Raw genomic sequence first — 17,462 nt, forward strand, 5'->3', positions numbered from 1 at the left:
CAGTGACAAACAGAATGTCCATTCACAGCACAATCATTTCAAACAGCCGTTATTGGCATTTATGTCAATATGCTGTCATATGGAACCTCAATGAAATAACAGTGAAACAGCACACAGAATTTGATTCTGTGGATTATTGCAGAGTTTCAGTTTTGTTTCAATGAGATCTGTTTCCTGGAAATGTCCATACTTTTATACAAAACAAATGGAGCAGTCCAAGTAAACAAAAAGCAAAAAAAGGTATGCCCAACATTCAAAGTGAGACTGGGTGATTAATTCTAGTTCTAGAGAGAGACCAGTTTTAGCTGTAGTCTCTATTTTAAGTAGAGGGAATATTGCTGGAGCCAGTAATATATCTAGTCTGGAATTGCTATTTTAAGCACGCTTACTGTATGTGCTTATGTTGCATACTGTCTCTTTTTTCTATTTTGGTTGTTTTCATCCCATGGAAATGATAAGTGACTTTGGAGGGGAAAGGAGTAAGTTACTGGAATAATACTAGTCAAATAGACCAGATTATCCCTGGTCTGAATGGGAAAGATGTGTTTAAAATACTTTATACGTTGCCTTTCACACCTGAGGTTCTTCCATGCTGCTCCTTTACCTTATCCATATTGTTCTGTGTTTACATGATGACCCAAGGATGATGATAGCTTCAAGCTTCTCTTTTCAGTTTAGGTGCATGTGTTTGTTGCATCCAGGACTGTACTGTAATTGTAAACATAGAAGGGAAAATATGTGAGTTCTGAATTCAGCCTGCAAGACTGTTACTTTATTTCAAATGGAAAGCTGTGGGTTAAACTGGATTTTCATCTCTACTGCTTAATCAAAGTCTCTGTTTTTATGGAAAAAATTTCTTTTAATCTCAGCCTATTTATATGGATCAGCTAGGCTGGTATGGGTGTAAGTGAAGGCAGAATTTGACCCCATATTTTTGTGAGAAAAGTAGTTAGAGACAATATGAACAAGAAGTGCCTGTCTGTCTGTTCTAGCAGATAATGCTTATTTTCTAATAATAATGTAGGGTAATCTTAGTGGGAAATTGCTGGTTTTGCATACAGGGTCCTCTGTTTACAGCTTGGATGAGATTACAGAAGCCAGCTGCTTCTTTGCCATTAAACAAATGAAATGTCCAACAACTGTGACACAGTGACAATCCTAGTGCTTCATTACCATGCTTGACTTCTTTCATTTGATACTGTTGTATACATATTCAAAGTATCTCTGGCTTGGGGACAAGGAAAACATGGCCTACCAGTAATGTAGATCAAAAACCTGTCCACCTCTGAGCCAACTCCAAATTGGCAGCTTGGAAACAGGCTTGCAAAAGAGATAAAATCATATAATATTTGGATTCCATTCAAGGTTTTACATTTAATTGCACTTCAAGCAGAACCATGTATGTGAATTACTGAAAAGAAGAGAGTGTGATTTTTGTTTATGGGCAGTTTGCATGCGCTTTTTTCCCCAAACTTTACTATCTTCTTTTTCTGTTAACTTTTGAAATTTATACTATGCGAGAAATTAATATAAACAAGAATGATAAATGTTAGGCTAGCCAGTAGAAGAAGACACTCGTCATACCATTGGATTATTACAGAGAATGTATATTCATGAGAAGCCTATAGTACCATATTGCAGTAAAATACTGAATAGAACTAAATTGTTACATGCTGTTTGGTTTTTGCATGTGCCAAAAATACTAAAATAACAAATTTTCAGACTAAAAGATACAAACTTGTCAATTTCCCAAAGAACATCCAAACTTTAATGTAGCTGGTCCATCCATTATTCTGTACAGTCCTTCATTTCAAAATCTGCTTCCTCATCCCATATTCCAGTCTTTTATACTTATGAGCAAGTATCTTCATGCTCTTCTCAATTACCTTCTTGTAGCTCGATTCGCCTCTCATTTATGTCATATTTACAGCAGTGTAACTAACAGGCCAGATTCTCAACTGGTGTAAATCAGGATAGCTCCATTGACTGTGGTGGCGCTAAGACAGTTTACACCTGCTGAGGATCCAGCCCATTGAATTCCATGGAATTACACCAGATATATACCAATATATAAAAGAAGAAAGTCAGTCTCATTATGTAAAATATGTGCAGTTGTAGAAAGGCCCATAAGGATATTCTGACTATCAGCATATTCACAAAGATTGCATCTCTGATTTTGCTCCTACTTATATCCGTTTTACAGTGGGATAAGTCCATTGACTTTACTGGAGTTACTGTTGGTTTATGTTGATGTGAAAGCAGACTCTGCCCCTGAATGTCTGATCATAAACCAATGCCTGATTTCACTTAAATATATTTTGTTGTTAAGGCATATGATCAAGATGTGAAGTTCAGAGCCACTTCAAGGTTTGAGTTTCAAGGTGTGCATCTGGAGTTTTGGTTTGACCCACTGTAAAGATAAGGGTCATTTGCACTGTTTGTACCCAAATTCAGCTCTGGATTTCAACACCATAAAATTGTGTGTGGAGGTGGGTCACAGCCACAGTTTTCATTCACAACCGTTTCTAGAATCCACCCTTGTAATTCATACAAGATCTTATTTGGCACCCAAGCAGTATGTACTGACTTCAAATATAAACTTATTACAAGCAGACTGTCATTATGACCTCTTCCTTTGTGGGCTCCTGTCAAGGTTCCTTCCCCACTCTGAACTCTAGGGTACAGATGTGGGGACCCGCATGAAAGACCCCCTAATCTTATTATTACTGGCTTAGGTGAAAACTTCCCCAAGGCACAGATTTCTTTCTTGTCTTGGGAAGCAGCTTAGGTTAAAAACCTGGTACGCTGCCACCACCAAGCAATTTAACAAAGAATCCAGGAAGAGACCACTTGGAGACTTCTTCCCCCAAAATATCCCCCCAAGCCCTACACCCCCTTTCCTGGGGAGGCTTGAGAATAAATAAGATGAGCACAAACCAGCCTTGGATCTTTTAGATCCCTAAAAACCCAATCAGATTCTTAAAAAACAGAACTTTATTAGAAGAACAAAACAAAGATAAAAGAAACACTCTGTAAGATTAGAATGGAAGATAATCTAACAGGCAGTCAGATTCAAAACATAGAGAATCCCTCTAGGCAAAACCTTAAGTTACAAAAAGACACAAAAACAGGAATATACATTCCCTCCAGCACAGCAAATTTACAAGCCAAAACAAAGAAAACCTAACACATTTTCTAGCTAGATTACTTACTAACTTTACAGGAGTTGGAGAGCTTGCATCCTTGATCTGTTCCCGGCAAAGGTCACACACAGACAGACAAAAGCCTCTCCCCCCCCCTCCCTTCAGATTTGAAAGTATCTTGTCCCCTCGTTGGTCATTTTGGGTCAGGTGCCAGCGAGGTTACCTTAGCTTCTTAACCTTTTACAGGTGAAAGGATTTTTCCTCTGGCCAGGAGGGATTTTATAACACTGTATACACAAAGGTGGTTACCCTTCCCTTTATATTTATGACAGCTCCTCATGCCCACAAAAAAACAAGATGAATTACCTTTTGTGGGGTTTATTGGTGGCTAATATTACATTATTTTTATTAATTTTTCCCTGACAATATGTGATTTTTGAAACCCCACAGCATGAATAAATGGCTCCATATTATTCCATACGTAGCATATCTTAAATCTTCCAGTATATTGCTAAAGTTAGCTTAATGTCATATTATGGAGTCAATTTCTTATGTTATAACTCAGTTTTTATTCACTCCTTACTAAAGTAAACCTCTCACTGAAAGAGTCAATGAGAATTTTACATAAGAATTGTGTAAAAACTGAATGACAACTAGAGATGGGCAAATAACCGATGTTTTGGTTTGCTGCCTGTTATGGAAAAAAAATTGGAGTTCAGGTCAAACCGAAAACAACATTTTTCTGAATTTTTGATTAATTAAAAAAGTTGGAAAAGATTTGTTTCAGATCAAGCAAGGTGTTTTCTTTGACTCGAGACTGACTTCTATTTTGAGGCATATTTCATCTCTATAAAAGCAAAGGAAATGAAAGGATAGACGCACAAAACTGAGAAGGAGGAAGCTGTGGGGATGCCTGTTGTATTCCCAGTATCCCATTCCATTTGTACAAAATTTTTGAATAGCACTCATTTCAATATTTCCCTTTTTTTTTCTTTTTTTCATTTTGACTGAAACAATTCACCGAAGTCAACATGAGTTTGAGAAATGCTTCAGTCGACCCAACTCTGCATTTTTCAGTAAAAAAAGTTTAAAAATATTTTGCCTAGGTCTAATGATGACTTCAGGATTCGTTCCATGGTGCATTTTCATAATTGCCACATTTCAGGGAAATTTGGAGGCTATTATATAGCATGAAGAATTCCATAATTATATGTAGAAAGAATAGCTGAGGTTTGAAAGCCATTGAATGTTACATTTTTTTAAAAAATGCCAGTTTGATCAAGTACAATAAACTGAGCCAGAAGCACATGGGATTCTGGAAGCTACCATCAGAAGAAGTTTAATTACTCTATGGAGAGACTGAAAAATAATTGACTTTTCAACCTTGTTTGTAAATGCCATTTTTATAAAGATTAATCAAGGAACAGGATAATGGGTAGTATCAAGCCCAACAGATAAGAAACAATTGAATTAACCGTGTGTGTTCAATCAATGCATTGTCCAAGGCCTAACTTAAACTTGAAAGGTTTGATTTTTCCAAGTCCTTGTGCAATGCACAAAAGGGAGTACAGACTTGTTGCGCTCCAGTGCCTCTCCTTGGTCTCTATACAGGGTTAAAAAAAAAGTGAGGTGTTTGTGATGTGAAGAGGCCTTAGGCATGATCATCAGCATGTAAATGAGGTGCTTGTTATGGGCTGCCCTCACAGTCTGCAAGGCAGGTGTAGTGTGGTGGTAGCCAGTAGTGCTTTCATTAATGCAGGATCTGATTCCCTTGTGCTTCTTTTGTTCAGTTCATCGCTGTTTGCCTGTGCATAGATGTGGAACACTCCACATCTGTACAGGATCTAGCCAGAAGAGGCTTTCTCAACCATTGAGATGGTCAGAATTTTTTGACCAAAGTGTTTTTGTTGTTTTTTATGGAAAAATACCTTTTCTTGAAAATGAAAAAGTTTGCAAAAAAAAAAAAGTTCATTTTTTTGTTTCATTTTTCATTAATTTTACTATGTTTTAAATTGAAATCTTTATTGAAGACATTATTGAAACTCATCAAAATGGCTGTAAATTGTTTGATAATGGTCCTGATAACAATTTTGCTACAAAAATTAAAAATTTAGAAAAAATGAAAAAATCAGTTTCAAACCCTGCAAAAAAGAAACAGCTTTGACATTTCAATTATCAGTGTGATTTTTAATTTTTTTTTGTGACTACCTCTACATAAAGCTTAGTTAGCCAGTTAGAGTGGATAACTGAAAGAAAGCCATACCCGACCATATAATGTTAAAAGGGGGCATTTAACCTTAGCAGAAGTGAAAGTAAAATCAAATTGTGAGGAAATAGGCCTGATTCTTCATTAAGGGAGCAATGGTGAAAATAGAACTATGTTTCCTACTTCTGAGACTCCAAATGGACTTCATTCTTCTCTCCAGTATAAAACAGGAGAGAATGCCACTGAGTTACACTGAGATAAGTTAGAGAAGAATAAGGCATATTATCTACCTTTTATTTGTTTTAGACCACATCTAATGTTATTTCAGTAACATTATTTGCCCAGATTTGCCCTCTGAAACCCAGCAGATGGGGAGACTTCTCTTCTTTGCCAAATGTGCCCAGATCTCAGTCCCGAGGCAGACTAGGCCCACTGCTAGATTAGTGGTCCCCGAAATGACAGGTGGCAGTGGTCACATGGAGGTTTATAAGTTCTCTACCCTGAGCGATTCAGACCTAGGGAAAGTTGGACTGAGGAGGTAAAAAATAAAAGGCAACATTTCCGAGTCCATGGCTGGGCTAACCAACCCTGCAAGTGAAGGGTTTAGAAAAGAAAGAAATCACATGGTAGTATCCAGTGTCTTAGAGGCCTTTCATTTCTAACCTGCCTGCTGCATCTTGAGCTAAGACTATCCAACTACTGTAGGGTGCAGACTCAGGTAAGCAGACCTTGCCTATTAATTTACAAGCTAAGGGTTTCAAATCTTCACAGACCTCTTGAGGCAGCCCCTCGGTTGACACTAGCAGAAGTTCTTTCCCTCTAATTGCCAAACTCGTTGCCAACAAAACAAAATTTTGGGTTGAAATGGAGGAAAGGGGAAAGACCCACAAAAAGTCCTACAGTGTGTGCCAGAAGGGCTAAAATTGTATTTCAACTCCATTCCAGGGTAAAGGGTCCCTCCTTCACTAATAAGTCTACAGAGCTATACCTCTCTGACATAAAAGAAGATAAGAGAGACCATAGAGCTTTCTGCCTTAGAAGTAATGCCAAGCAGAAACCCTCAGATGGGCTGAATATGTCTCATATTTGTATTCCCCAAGGTCACTGGAGGATTCTATCCAGTTTTGAACCTAAAGACCTTAAATGCCAAGCCATTTCATCAGGACAGCCTCGAAGACTTTAAAGTAATAGAGTAAAATCCTGGCCCCATTGAAGTCAGTGGGAGTTTTGCCATTGACTGTAATGGAACTATGACTTCACCCAAGGTTTACAAAGGGAATTTTCTAGGAAAAACAGATCTAAGTAAAACTTTTCTCAATTTGCTCAGCTTTCCCATGTCTCCCAACTACAGGAAACTTGTTAACTTTTCCTGAAAAGCAGCACTATGTCAAGCTACTCACCCCCTAAAATCCAGAGAAGTAAAAAGATGTATTTACTTAAACAATAATTTCATTGCATCAGTCAGAAGAGCTTCTAAGACTTATATAATGGCCACAGTCCTCTTTGAAGGGAATTTGGGTTTCTTGAAAATATAGAAAAGTCTACATTAATCATATCTCCCATTTAGGCATTCTGTGATTCATGGGATTTCCTTCATCAAAAATTGATCCATAATGAATAAGTACCGGGAGTTAATGGTTGCTCCCTCCATCTCCCAGAGGCAATTAGCAAAGCTACTCCAAGAGCTCCATTCCCTGCCTTCCCTCTGGGCATTCTCTATTAAATACGAATCCATAGGTGCTTACTGGTTGCAAGGCTAAGGGTAAACAACTGGGAAGTGTTTTCCTTTTGCAGGCCTCCAACATCACAGAAGGGGAACTCAGTGTTTTTAAAACTCCACTCCTTTCTAGGCCCACATTGCACAGATCCTCAGGAGTCATGTCTCTAAGTCGTGGCTTCATGTTTCTCATCACAGGGTCAGTGGGCCATGGAACTTGTCAGAGCCCCCTGGTTGCAGTTTATTGCTGCTGTTAGCACAAATTGTGCATATTAACCCAGATTATAGCTACTTTGTATTCTGGAAAAGTCTCATTTCAGGGCTTCCGTATACATGTTTTGTCAGACATCAGTGCAGTGATGTCCTATGTCCCCAAACTAGGGGGAACCAATTGAACAATGGGGAAGTTCTGCCAGAGCATAAGACTCTCAAACTGCTAAACACATTAGATGGACATAGCATACAGGGCCAGTGCTTTGTTCATGGGGACAGATGACCTGGACATATTCCTTAAATTGTGTTTACTGTTTGGAGGGGGTAGGGAACACGGGGCACTGGATCTAACATTCTTGAGATTGCCATACACACCTGCAGCGGGAAAAGATGCTCTCTTGGTTCCCCCAGAGAAACCCAAAATTTCTCATATTTATTTTCCCTTTTCCCTATACTTTACAAAGATCTGTCAGCAGTGATAAGTGATGGCCCAGATTGGTGCCTCTTGATCTGCTCACTGGGTGAAGTTCACCCCATGCCTTCACTCTGAACCCCGCATAATCCTAGGGAAGTTAAGCAGAGAGACCCAGGAGCAGAAGGCCAGCTCTTCAGTCAAAGACTCTCTGCTGATTGCATATCTGCTTGCAGTGATTCCTTGCAAACTGCAGGATTTATGGAGCACACTGTTAAATTCCTGCTTTCAAGTTGGTAGGGACTTTGTTGTGTAGGCAGAAATCAAATGCAGGGGATTAATATTCCTTTTCAGCATTCAAGTCTCTAATCAATGACTACTGAGGCCTCTGTTGTGTCCTTTAGGCACATGCTAGTAATACAGGTCCCAGGGAGTTCAAGCTACTGTGAAGCTCCTTAAGATGCAAGACTCTAGATACCTCTAAAGAGTCCTGCTTTGTGCACTAATGATTGCTAGATGGATGCCTACACAGCAGTGTGTGCATGTTAATCAGACATTTGTGTATGTGCAACAGACACATATATTTCCATACACATCTTACTGAAAATCAGGCCTTGAAGGAATACAAGCTTCTTCTGTGGAGGACAACCAAAACTGACTGTAATCCTACTCTGCTTTGTCTGGTCAGAGATTGGCAGAAATTAATATATCCTCCTGCTTATATAAATACGGTGAAAAGACTATGGACATTGTTACTACAAACACTGGGCCTGAAACTCCTCCAACTGAGGTTAATTTGGACACTGTAAAATCAAGAGCTTTAATGTTTTTTTCAGAAGCAGGATAGAATAAGCACATAGCTCTGCTTTGATAGTAAGGCAGACCCAGCTAACATACCTGCAGTTGTGTGACCGGTCCTCTAGTCTCCTGTGCACACGCAGCATGCACTCAGTGGTCTACTATTTTCAATTAGCCCTCCAAAGATTGTTGCACCCTGACCATTCTGGTCTACTCCACAGTGCCGCACAGACCCTCTTTTCATCTGTTACTGTCCACACCTTCCATCCACCCACCATGCATACTTCACAATTGGAAACTGATTCTCACACATGCACGCACACACATACAGAGTAAACAGAGTTAGATTCATATATCACTACTACTATCCTGCCTCTGTTTTCGCCTTAGAAGGATTTTAAGGAATTTATCAGTAGGCATTAGTACTGAGGGCAAATGAACCTCTGCAAAATATGAAATGAGGGCATTTTACCCAGAACTGAAAGGAAAGGATTTGACTCTTTTTTTCCCCAGGGCAAAAGCTCTTTTCTTTCACATTACACTGATGTGTTTATGGATAATATCACCAAAAGATGTGCTCTGCTTGATCTTCTTTCCAGATTAATACAACCGATAATGAAGACAGTGATCAGGAGGAGGAGGAGAAAGATGGAATTTATGTGGCCATGCTGAACTCAGGCGCTCACATTACCTCTCGTAAGTCGTATTGTCTGAAAGGTTTCAGGTACCATGTCCTTCATACTGTGTTGTATTAACTGAGAAATGGTGGTATCTAGAGACTATAGGGGAGTGTATACACACACAAGAGGACAAAGTTATGGTTAAATGCTCAACCTTAACTTGCAGATTTCCTGACTTTTTAGCATTTAGCTGTGTGACCTAAGGGCTCAGTCATGCCTTTAAACACTGGTCCATGGGGGAACGTACCTTTTGCTACACTCTTTCAAGGGGTGCAGCATGCTTTCCCCTTGGTGGCCACCCAGATCCGCGGGCTGATGTGGAGAGTGGCAGACCCATTTCTCTCCACCCCTCCTGTGCTCTATCAGAGAGCAGCCCTTGTGCTAGAGGAGGGCAGTGCCTACATTTGTCATTAGATCCTGCATGGAAGCACAATTGGGAGGCTCTTTTCAGCTTCCTCTTCTCACATCTGTACAAACATTGACCTGTCCCTTAACGTTTCAGTAATGTTGGCTGAGATTTGCAAGGGAGCCTAAGACAGTTAGGGAAGAGCTGCAGGTTTTTTTGCATTTAGCAATGACACTTATGCCACAGATCCATGATAACTGTGTAAGAAAGGCCATCCCATATTCTATTTGTATTTGACTAGATTCTTGATATCTTCCCAGTTGTCTCACTTTCTGTATTAGATTGTTGCTCCTTACAGGCTAAATCATGATCCTCTTCCTCCAACACACCTAGACGCTTGGCAGCCATAATTTGACTTGAAGGGCTAGAAGTCTGGCTAGCACTGTTAGTGCTTACTGCTCTAGGTGGGACACACAAACATTACCCTGCCCTGGATGTGGATATAAAAATGATGGTCCAATTAGGAAATGAACTGAAGTACTCAGCACTAGGGACAAATCTTCATAACAGATCCTTCACAACTAAGAATCCTTTAATAAGGTGCAACAAAAGCTGCTTCTCCTTCTACTTCCCTTGGTGCCTCTAGGGGCATTCTGTCTTATAGAGACGTAACGCTTCCTTTCACACTTCTCACATGCTACGGATGTTTTCCCCACCCACCCGCATTCCACTGACTCAGGGGACCATAATTTGGCCTTTTTTACGAAGAGAAAAAATGGTGATGGATGGGTTTGTCTTTTATATTTAGAAGCACTCATCTTTCTGTCAGGCATGAGGCAGTACAAAGTAGTCAGGTATTTTGGGGGGGGTTCTAGAATTTTTTTGGAATACCAGGAATGGAAAAGAAAGAATTTATTGGAAAACTTCTATCTCAAATGCACCCTAAGTGAAACATATATTAACATATAAATTGTGGGTTAAAATTGAGAGGGTTGGCAAAAGAATAGAAACATATGTAAGTTAAATGCTTCTAATATTGGAAATAATGGAGGGTCTTCATAATGTCTATGTCCAGAAATGGATACAATTTTAAAAGGGTATGGAGGGAATAAGTTACATGGTTTCCATTTGTTATTTTAGCTAAATCCTTATGCTGTACATAGTGCTGAAAATTTACTGTTATGTATTTCTCCACTATATCCTTATTTTTGGTCAAAAGGCCACTAGCCATAAAGCTCACTACAAACCACATATCCCAGGGGAAATATTTATTTCATTTTAAATAATGTTAAATGATAAGCAGCCAAGCTATAGTGTATTAAAAATAAGTGATACAGCTGCATGAGTTCTAACATATTTTACTAACTCATGTGTGCTGTGCTGCTTTGAAAATCAGGCAATACAGATTGTGGGGAAAGGATAGTGCATATTGCCTAACCACCCCACCAATAACTCTGAAAAGCCCTAATGTTATTGTATACATGAATATGTTGTGTTCTGAGGTAGCAAGATATAATGAAAGCTTCCACTGTTCATTTGGTAAATATTTTAAAAGCCATTCACTGAAGTTATACATTTAACAGCGTTCCACGGTATTAGTTCATAAAAGTTTTATTGGCAGTGCTGGTACTTTTATGGAAATCGGTGAAACACAAAATGCTTCCAGTTGGCAAATTTTAAATTAAACAATGCATTCTTTAGCATTAACAGACAGACAGAGCACAGGAGACCAGTGTGGAGTCAGACAGAAAGCCTGGGAGGAATCAGGCAAGAAGGAAGAGGACAAGGAGGAAGAAAAGGAAGAGGAAGCTGAAGAAGTCAATGGAGTGGAAGAAAAGAAAGATGAAGAAAATAATTTAAAGGAAAAGTCATGCAGCTTTGATGACGACAATTTATATGCCAGCATACCTGATGACGATCCTGAAGCGGGTGGAAGAGACTCTTTTTTCCTGGACAAGCCACCCCTACCTCCTCGAGATCCATCTACCACTATAAAACAAGATTATATTCACTACTTTTCACAAGGTATAGTCTTACCAAAAAAGAATTTTTCATCATATGTGTAATACTTGTTAAATGCCACTGTAGAGATTCTATATGGACATGGCTAAGGGTGGTTGGCTAGTCAGTAAGGCCCTGATTCAGCAAAACAAACAAGTGCTTAATTGCGTTGCTGAGTCAAGGCGTAAGTCACTCAGTACTACAGATAGAGTAGTGATGGTAGACTGTGGAGCACTGGTTCCAGGCTGAGTTTTCTTCCTCCTACGCATCTCAGAGATCCATAAAATAATACATGGTGCATAGAATTATAAGGAAGGTTTTAGACACAATACTGAATTAAGATGTTAGTTAAGTTACATTTAAATTGGTGCTTGTTTGCGAAGCTTGCAATACCACAGGTAAAATTAATAGAATTTACTTTATGCATTCTAATAGGGAAAAGTAACCCAATATTGTATTAAGTATAAGTTCTAGCCAGTATTGTGGTAGAAATGTGGCCTTCTGTTGAATTATAGATTGGACAATGATCTTGGTATTCCTGTTTTGGTATTCCGGATGAAGGGCTGACATTATGACCCTAATGCAGTGACAGGGCTGTCACATGGATTTTTTAAAACCAGACTCATGGAACAAAAATCTAAAATTAAATTTTGTAGTTTGCATTCCCCCTATGGAAAGGCAAAAAAAATAAAAAATGTTGTGGTGGCACTTCTAGAAGGGTCATGATAGTTTTCCTATTGGAAAAAAATGGGAAAGAGCAAATCCTTAAATGCCAAATGTAGATGTTGAGCTAATAACAAAAATCAACTTGTCCTTTGCAGACACTATCTGTAAGTATCCAGATACGTCCATTCTGAATTTGCTGCACAAATGTTTGTCTTTAATAGATTATGAAAATCTGAGAACTCTGACCATAATCTCTGGTTCTTCTTTGAGTATGAGTCAGTGTAGATTCCACTGTAGGTGTGCATGCTCCCCAGGCACGCAAGAGCAGGTTCTTTTTGCTAGCAGTGTCCACTGGGGCTGTGCATGAATCCTATGCCTCCTCATGCTCCCATGATGGTCTCTCATTTTCCTCTGACCATCCATGGCAATGAGACAGAACCTAGTGGTGTCCTATCTGCTGACAACTCTATTATTATATCTTCATCTAAACTTCTGAAACACTTCAGAGCAGCCTTCAGTCTCTTACAACATCTTGGACTGAATAATTCTTGGCTGGATATAAATTCTTCAGTCTAACCCCTCCTGTATGAACGAACGAAAACACACAAACACACACGCACATGCACACACACGACTCCCCTGTAAAGGACCTTAACTTGGTGGGTTCAAAACCTGTAGGCTTCCAGCTGTGCCCAACCAGTGATGCACTAATTCCACTTAAAGATGGGTACAGCACGTGCCTTTTCTGCCAGGGTAAATTCCACATTCTAGTTTGCCTTTCTTTTGCTGCTTGAACCGAAAAATCGTGAGATGCGAAACTCAAACTCCATCTTTTACAATAATCCATGAGAGTGGCATTGGAGTCAGAAGATCTGGGCTCAAACTACTATGGTAGCCAAAACTTCACCTTCTTGTGCTCCATCAAGGGGACAGATGATACCTAAGGCTTCAGCAGAGAAGTCAGCACCATGTGAGGAACCATCACCAACACTGACCACAGCACTGGCTACATTAACACTGACCAGAACTGGGGCCATGGACAGCAAAACCTCAGACATCAGACCAGGTCACTGAAAGAAGCTACCTAGAATGCTGAGGCAGGATCTTGAGGAAGAACTCAGTGTCCTCTCATGTAGAGACACACAGGAAAGCATCAGGGATAAATCCTCAAACTCTCCCAGCTCTGAAGATGAGTGAAAAGGAGCAAACTACAGTGCAGCAGAATTCCTTGGTTCTGGACCCCACTGCCAACTCCTACCTTGGTATTATGGGGGAACAGTTGTGGACTGCAGAATGGTCAACCTCCCTGAGATGTGCACTGGTACTGACAGAAGCACCTGCACCCCTACCCAGTGGCGGCACTATACCCACTGGCACTGCCTATGGAGGACACATACTCATCATCACTGGGGCACACCTCACCAGTTTCCCCCTTAGGGTCACTGAACTGTAAGAGTCTGAAAAACTGTAAGAGTTCTTCAGAGCTCAGCCACTGCATCAGGACTGGTATTGGTCCTGTCAGCAACCTTCCAACCACCTGTATTCATACGGGATACCAGTCTGGCCCTTCTTGGGATAAACGGCCCTCCTTCACAGGCCTGAAGGAGCCACTCTTCTCCATCAAGAAACAGAAGATCTCCCTCTCTGGCAGCCTAACTGGCAAGGCTGCAGACCCCAGAGTACCAGGAGGAGTGGGACCTGTAGGCACAAATCCATCAGCATCTGGCATTGCCCCTCAAAGACCTTTCCTCATCATCAACCGGCAAGGTGGTCACCTCAGCATTGATACCAATGCTGAATGATTTCAAAGCATTCCAAGAGCTCCTGATATGGATCACAGACACACTGGAGATCCAGACTTCAGTCATATCTGAAAAATCTCACAAGCTATTCATTTTCCTATCTTCACCTTCCCCATAAATGTGGCATTGCTAGATCCAGCATGAACTCCGTGGCAACTGCTAGCCACTGTATCACTAACAACAAAATGTATCAAGAAAAGATACCAGGTGCCACTTTCCAGGTTCAAGTATTTTTATTCTTACCCTAATCCCAATCTCTAGTGGTCTCAGTCATCCAAGAAAAATTGCATTTGGCCAAGAATATGCATAAAATCCCAAATGATTGGATCTGCTATCTCTATATCACATCAGTGAGTGGTTGCTAATTGCCAGACTCTCCTCGACAAATGAGAGTTTCTTACATGGGACAGAGCAATGCTATTTATCAACAAGCTCCCTCTCAAGGCTTGAGAGGAGCTTAAAGACATTGGAAAAGATGGACAATTGGTGGCAAATATGTCCCTGCAATCCACAATGGATGTAGCTAGATCCACAGCCATTGTGGCATTAGTGAGGAGGGCATCCCGTCTTCAAGCTTAGGGAATTCCTCATGAAATGCAAGCCATAAGAGGATTTGCCATTCTCACTCTGGACATTTCCAGAGCTCTATTTTAATACCTAAAGAGGAGTGAGCCCTTGCAGCGCTCTCACTGTTTCTTTGTGTATTGAAAGGCGAGGTGATCTCTCCACGGGGACTCTCCAAGTGGATTACACAATGCATTTCCACTTGTTACTAGCTGGTTGGTGAGCCACATATGTGAATGTCAAGACTTACTTCACCAGAGCTCAAGCGAGCAAGTCGGCATTTGTCAGAAATGTGTCAGTCTCACAGATCTGTAAGGTAGCTACATGGACAATCCCACTGACCTTCTTTAAACATTATGCACTTGACATGCAGCCAGGGCAAATGCCAAGTTCCGAAGAGCAGTACTTCATTTTTATTTAATTTTATTTGATTAGCACAGATCATACACTTCATACCCACTTAGGGGCACTGGAACAATTTGTATAATGGGGGTGCTGAGAGCCACTGAACCAAACTGTAAACCCCAGGATATAATGGAAAGCACTTCAAGCCAGGGAGTACGGCAGCACCCCCAGCACCCTTAGTTCCAGTGCCAGGGTACCCACTATCTAGAAGAAGATACTGCTTGCCAGTCACATACAGTGGGATTCACAATGACACATGCGCAAAGAAGAAAGAAATGAAGCTTACTTCTTTGAGGGAGCCTCTGCATATTCCCATTTGTGGGATCAAGGTGCCTGCACCACAAACTTCTGGAACCTTCTGAACAGGAGTATCCATTGTGGCCCCTCTCTCCTCCCTTTTCCTCTGATCCTGGAGGGTTCTAATGGTGTAAAAGTGGAGAGTGGCCCCAACCACCCCTCAGCTCCTTCCACTAATTTGGAAATTCTTGCCCTGAGACTCCAAAGAAGCAGGGAAAATGGGCAGGGAGTGTGAACATGCAGAGACTCCTCTTGCAGAACTCCAGTTACAGGTAAGTAACCTTCATTTCGTTGTTGAGTGGTCTCTGCATATTCCCACTTGTGGGAGTTAACAAGCAGCACAACCCCCAGGAAAGTGGGCTGAGGAGTTCTAGGTAAACAAGGACTGCAGAATGGCCAGAACAAGCATCAGCTCTGGATGCCAGGTCAAGAGTGAATAGATCAATCTTCTCCCTCCCCCAAGTTAAGTTTTAATTGAAGGAATTTTTTTTGCTAAAAACAACATATGTAGCTGCAGTATCTGTCATGCAGCGTGGTGTGATGAAGAAAGCTTGAGGGCATGCGGTGGACATGGCCTTTCTCCTGTCAGTTGTGCAGCAAGAGCACCCACCCTCGGGCTTCCAGCTCCCCATCTGTTGCCTTTCTGGGTGGAGACCCCCATCTCTCTCCCTTCTGATTGGGCTGTTTCCAGACTGCACAGTTCCCTGCCTTCACAGTGCATTTCCCAGCACTGACAGGTTGCCCGGGGGCACCTGCTGACTTTCTCTTTAGAGATGGTTGACAGGTGTAATTGCCACACAGCACTTCCTGTATAAGTCTACTTTATTCTTAAGGTAAAAAGCATTACAGACAAAACAATAAAAGAACCTACATGTATGCTAATAAGCTTACCAGAGTTAACCCTACTCCTAACATGGATTTTGGCAGGACCAGTCCTTCAGACCCTCCCCTCCCTCCCAGGATTCCTTGTGCTCACCAGTTTATCACAGCTTCAGCTCAGAACAAGCACAATGTCCTCTGTGACCTCTGTGGTCCAGTCCTTCCGACTAAGGATTGGGCCCCTCCATGGACCTGTCTGTTTGCTGGATCAGGAAGCAGGTCCTGAGACAGTATAAAACCAGGCTATTCATCCAAAAACCCTTTCTTTCAGTAGCATCAGTAGCATCCCACCTCCCTACAAGAGAAGGTACTTACAATGCCAGAATAATACATACACAATTGCATTTTAATACAATGCATCCCAAAGGTATTAACCCTAACTCAGTAAGGTTTATCTTAATTCAGTAAACTTTATCTTAATCCCATAAGGTTTGTTCAGATTTTACAGGATATTGTCAGTGTGTCATGACATGGACAACCTTTGGACCATGACAGACTGATTCCTCTTGTGTCAGCACCGTCTTCCCAAGGCTTTGGGAAACTTATAGATGCGTTTTGGCCCCATATAAATAGTGACAAAGTTCTCTGAATATGCAAAATTTGATCCTTGCCTTCTTGAATGTAAATGAGGTGCAAGGATATACCGGCATTCTAGTGGTCTGCAGAAGATGGAAAGTCCAGGCTTCTTAGCCTTTGGCTCAGAACCCTAAACAAGAACATTATCCCCATTGGGAAAGAATTTAACTTGTATTTATACCATTTTCAGAACAAAATAATACAAGTCAGAGATCTGTATGCAGCTTTGGGGGGGGGGGGGAGGGTATCTATGCCCTATTGTGGTATCTATGCCCTGTTGTGGATCCACTCAGGGTTTTGTGGCTCCCAGATCTATGATTGGCTGCTGGATCAGAATCCAGGTTTTGTGGCTCCTGGATCTATGTATGGCTGCCAGATCTGGATCTGGGTTTTGCAGCCTCAGATTCATGTTTTGCTGCTAGATCCAGATCCGTGTTTTGCAGCACCAGATCCCTGGATGGCCCCCAGGTCCAGATCCAGTTTGCGGATCCATAGCTTTTGGAAACTGGATCCAATGGCCAGAGAGCCACTTTAGGCATATAGTTAGGTCTCCTAGGCCAGGGACTTTAACAGTGGCCAACCTGAGATGCCTCCCCTATGAGCAGGGATGGGGCGGCAGGCAAATTCACTCCTGTAAGACATTCTTAAAAGCAGATGCTGGACTTTATTCACTGCCAACTTAGTCAACTGGGCCTGAGAAGCCACCCACAACAGTAGGCGTGTGTGAGGTGACTCCTGTGGCTTCAGACCAAGTCTG

General features: G+C 41.2%; 1 protein-coding gene and 1 long non-coding RNA gene across 5 annotated transcripts in view; one reads left to right on the plus strand and one right to left on the minus strand.

Moving 5' to 3' along the window:
- Window positions 1-17,462, plus strand: part of BANK1 (B cell scaffold protein with ankyrin repeats 1) — a 304,678-nt gene that overhangs the window by 232,533 nt on the left and 54,683 nt on the right. For both annotated transcript variants that reach the window (XM_075127546.1, XM_048847348.2), the window contains 2 exons: window positions 9,089-9,185; window positions 11,217-11,540. In XM_075127546.1, coding sequence (XP_074983647.1) covers window positions 9,089-9,185; window positions 11,217-11,540 — 421 coding nt within the window. The remainder of the gene's footprint in view (window positions 1-9,088; window positions 9,186-11,216; window positions 11,541-17,462) is intronic.
- Window positions 1-17,462, minus strand: part of LOC125635553 (uncharacterized) — a 57,682-nt gene that overhangs the window by 24,294 nt on the left and 15,926 nt on the right. Inside the window, exons 1-3 of one of the 3 annotated variants that reach the window (XR_012668054.1) lie at window positions 16,227-16,415; window positions 11,424-11,504; window positions 577-708 (exon numbers count right to left, since the gene is read on the minus strand). This is a non-coding gene — a long non-coding RNA (uncharacterized LOC125635553). Of the gene's footprint in view, window positions 1-576; window positions 709-11,423; window positions 11,505-16,226; window positions 16,416-17,462 lie in introns of those variants that run through there. The other 2 variants (XR_012668053.1, XR_007356301.2) reach the window with 2 other exon arrangements.

This window comes from Caretta caretta, chromosome 4 (assembly GCF_965140235.1).
Source record: "Caretta caretta isolate rCarCar2 chromosome 4, rCarCar1.hap1, whole genome shotgun sequence".
Taxonomy (NCBI): domain Eukaryota; kingdom Metazoa; phylum Chordata; order Testudines; family Cheloniidae; genus Caretta; species Caretta caretta.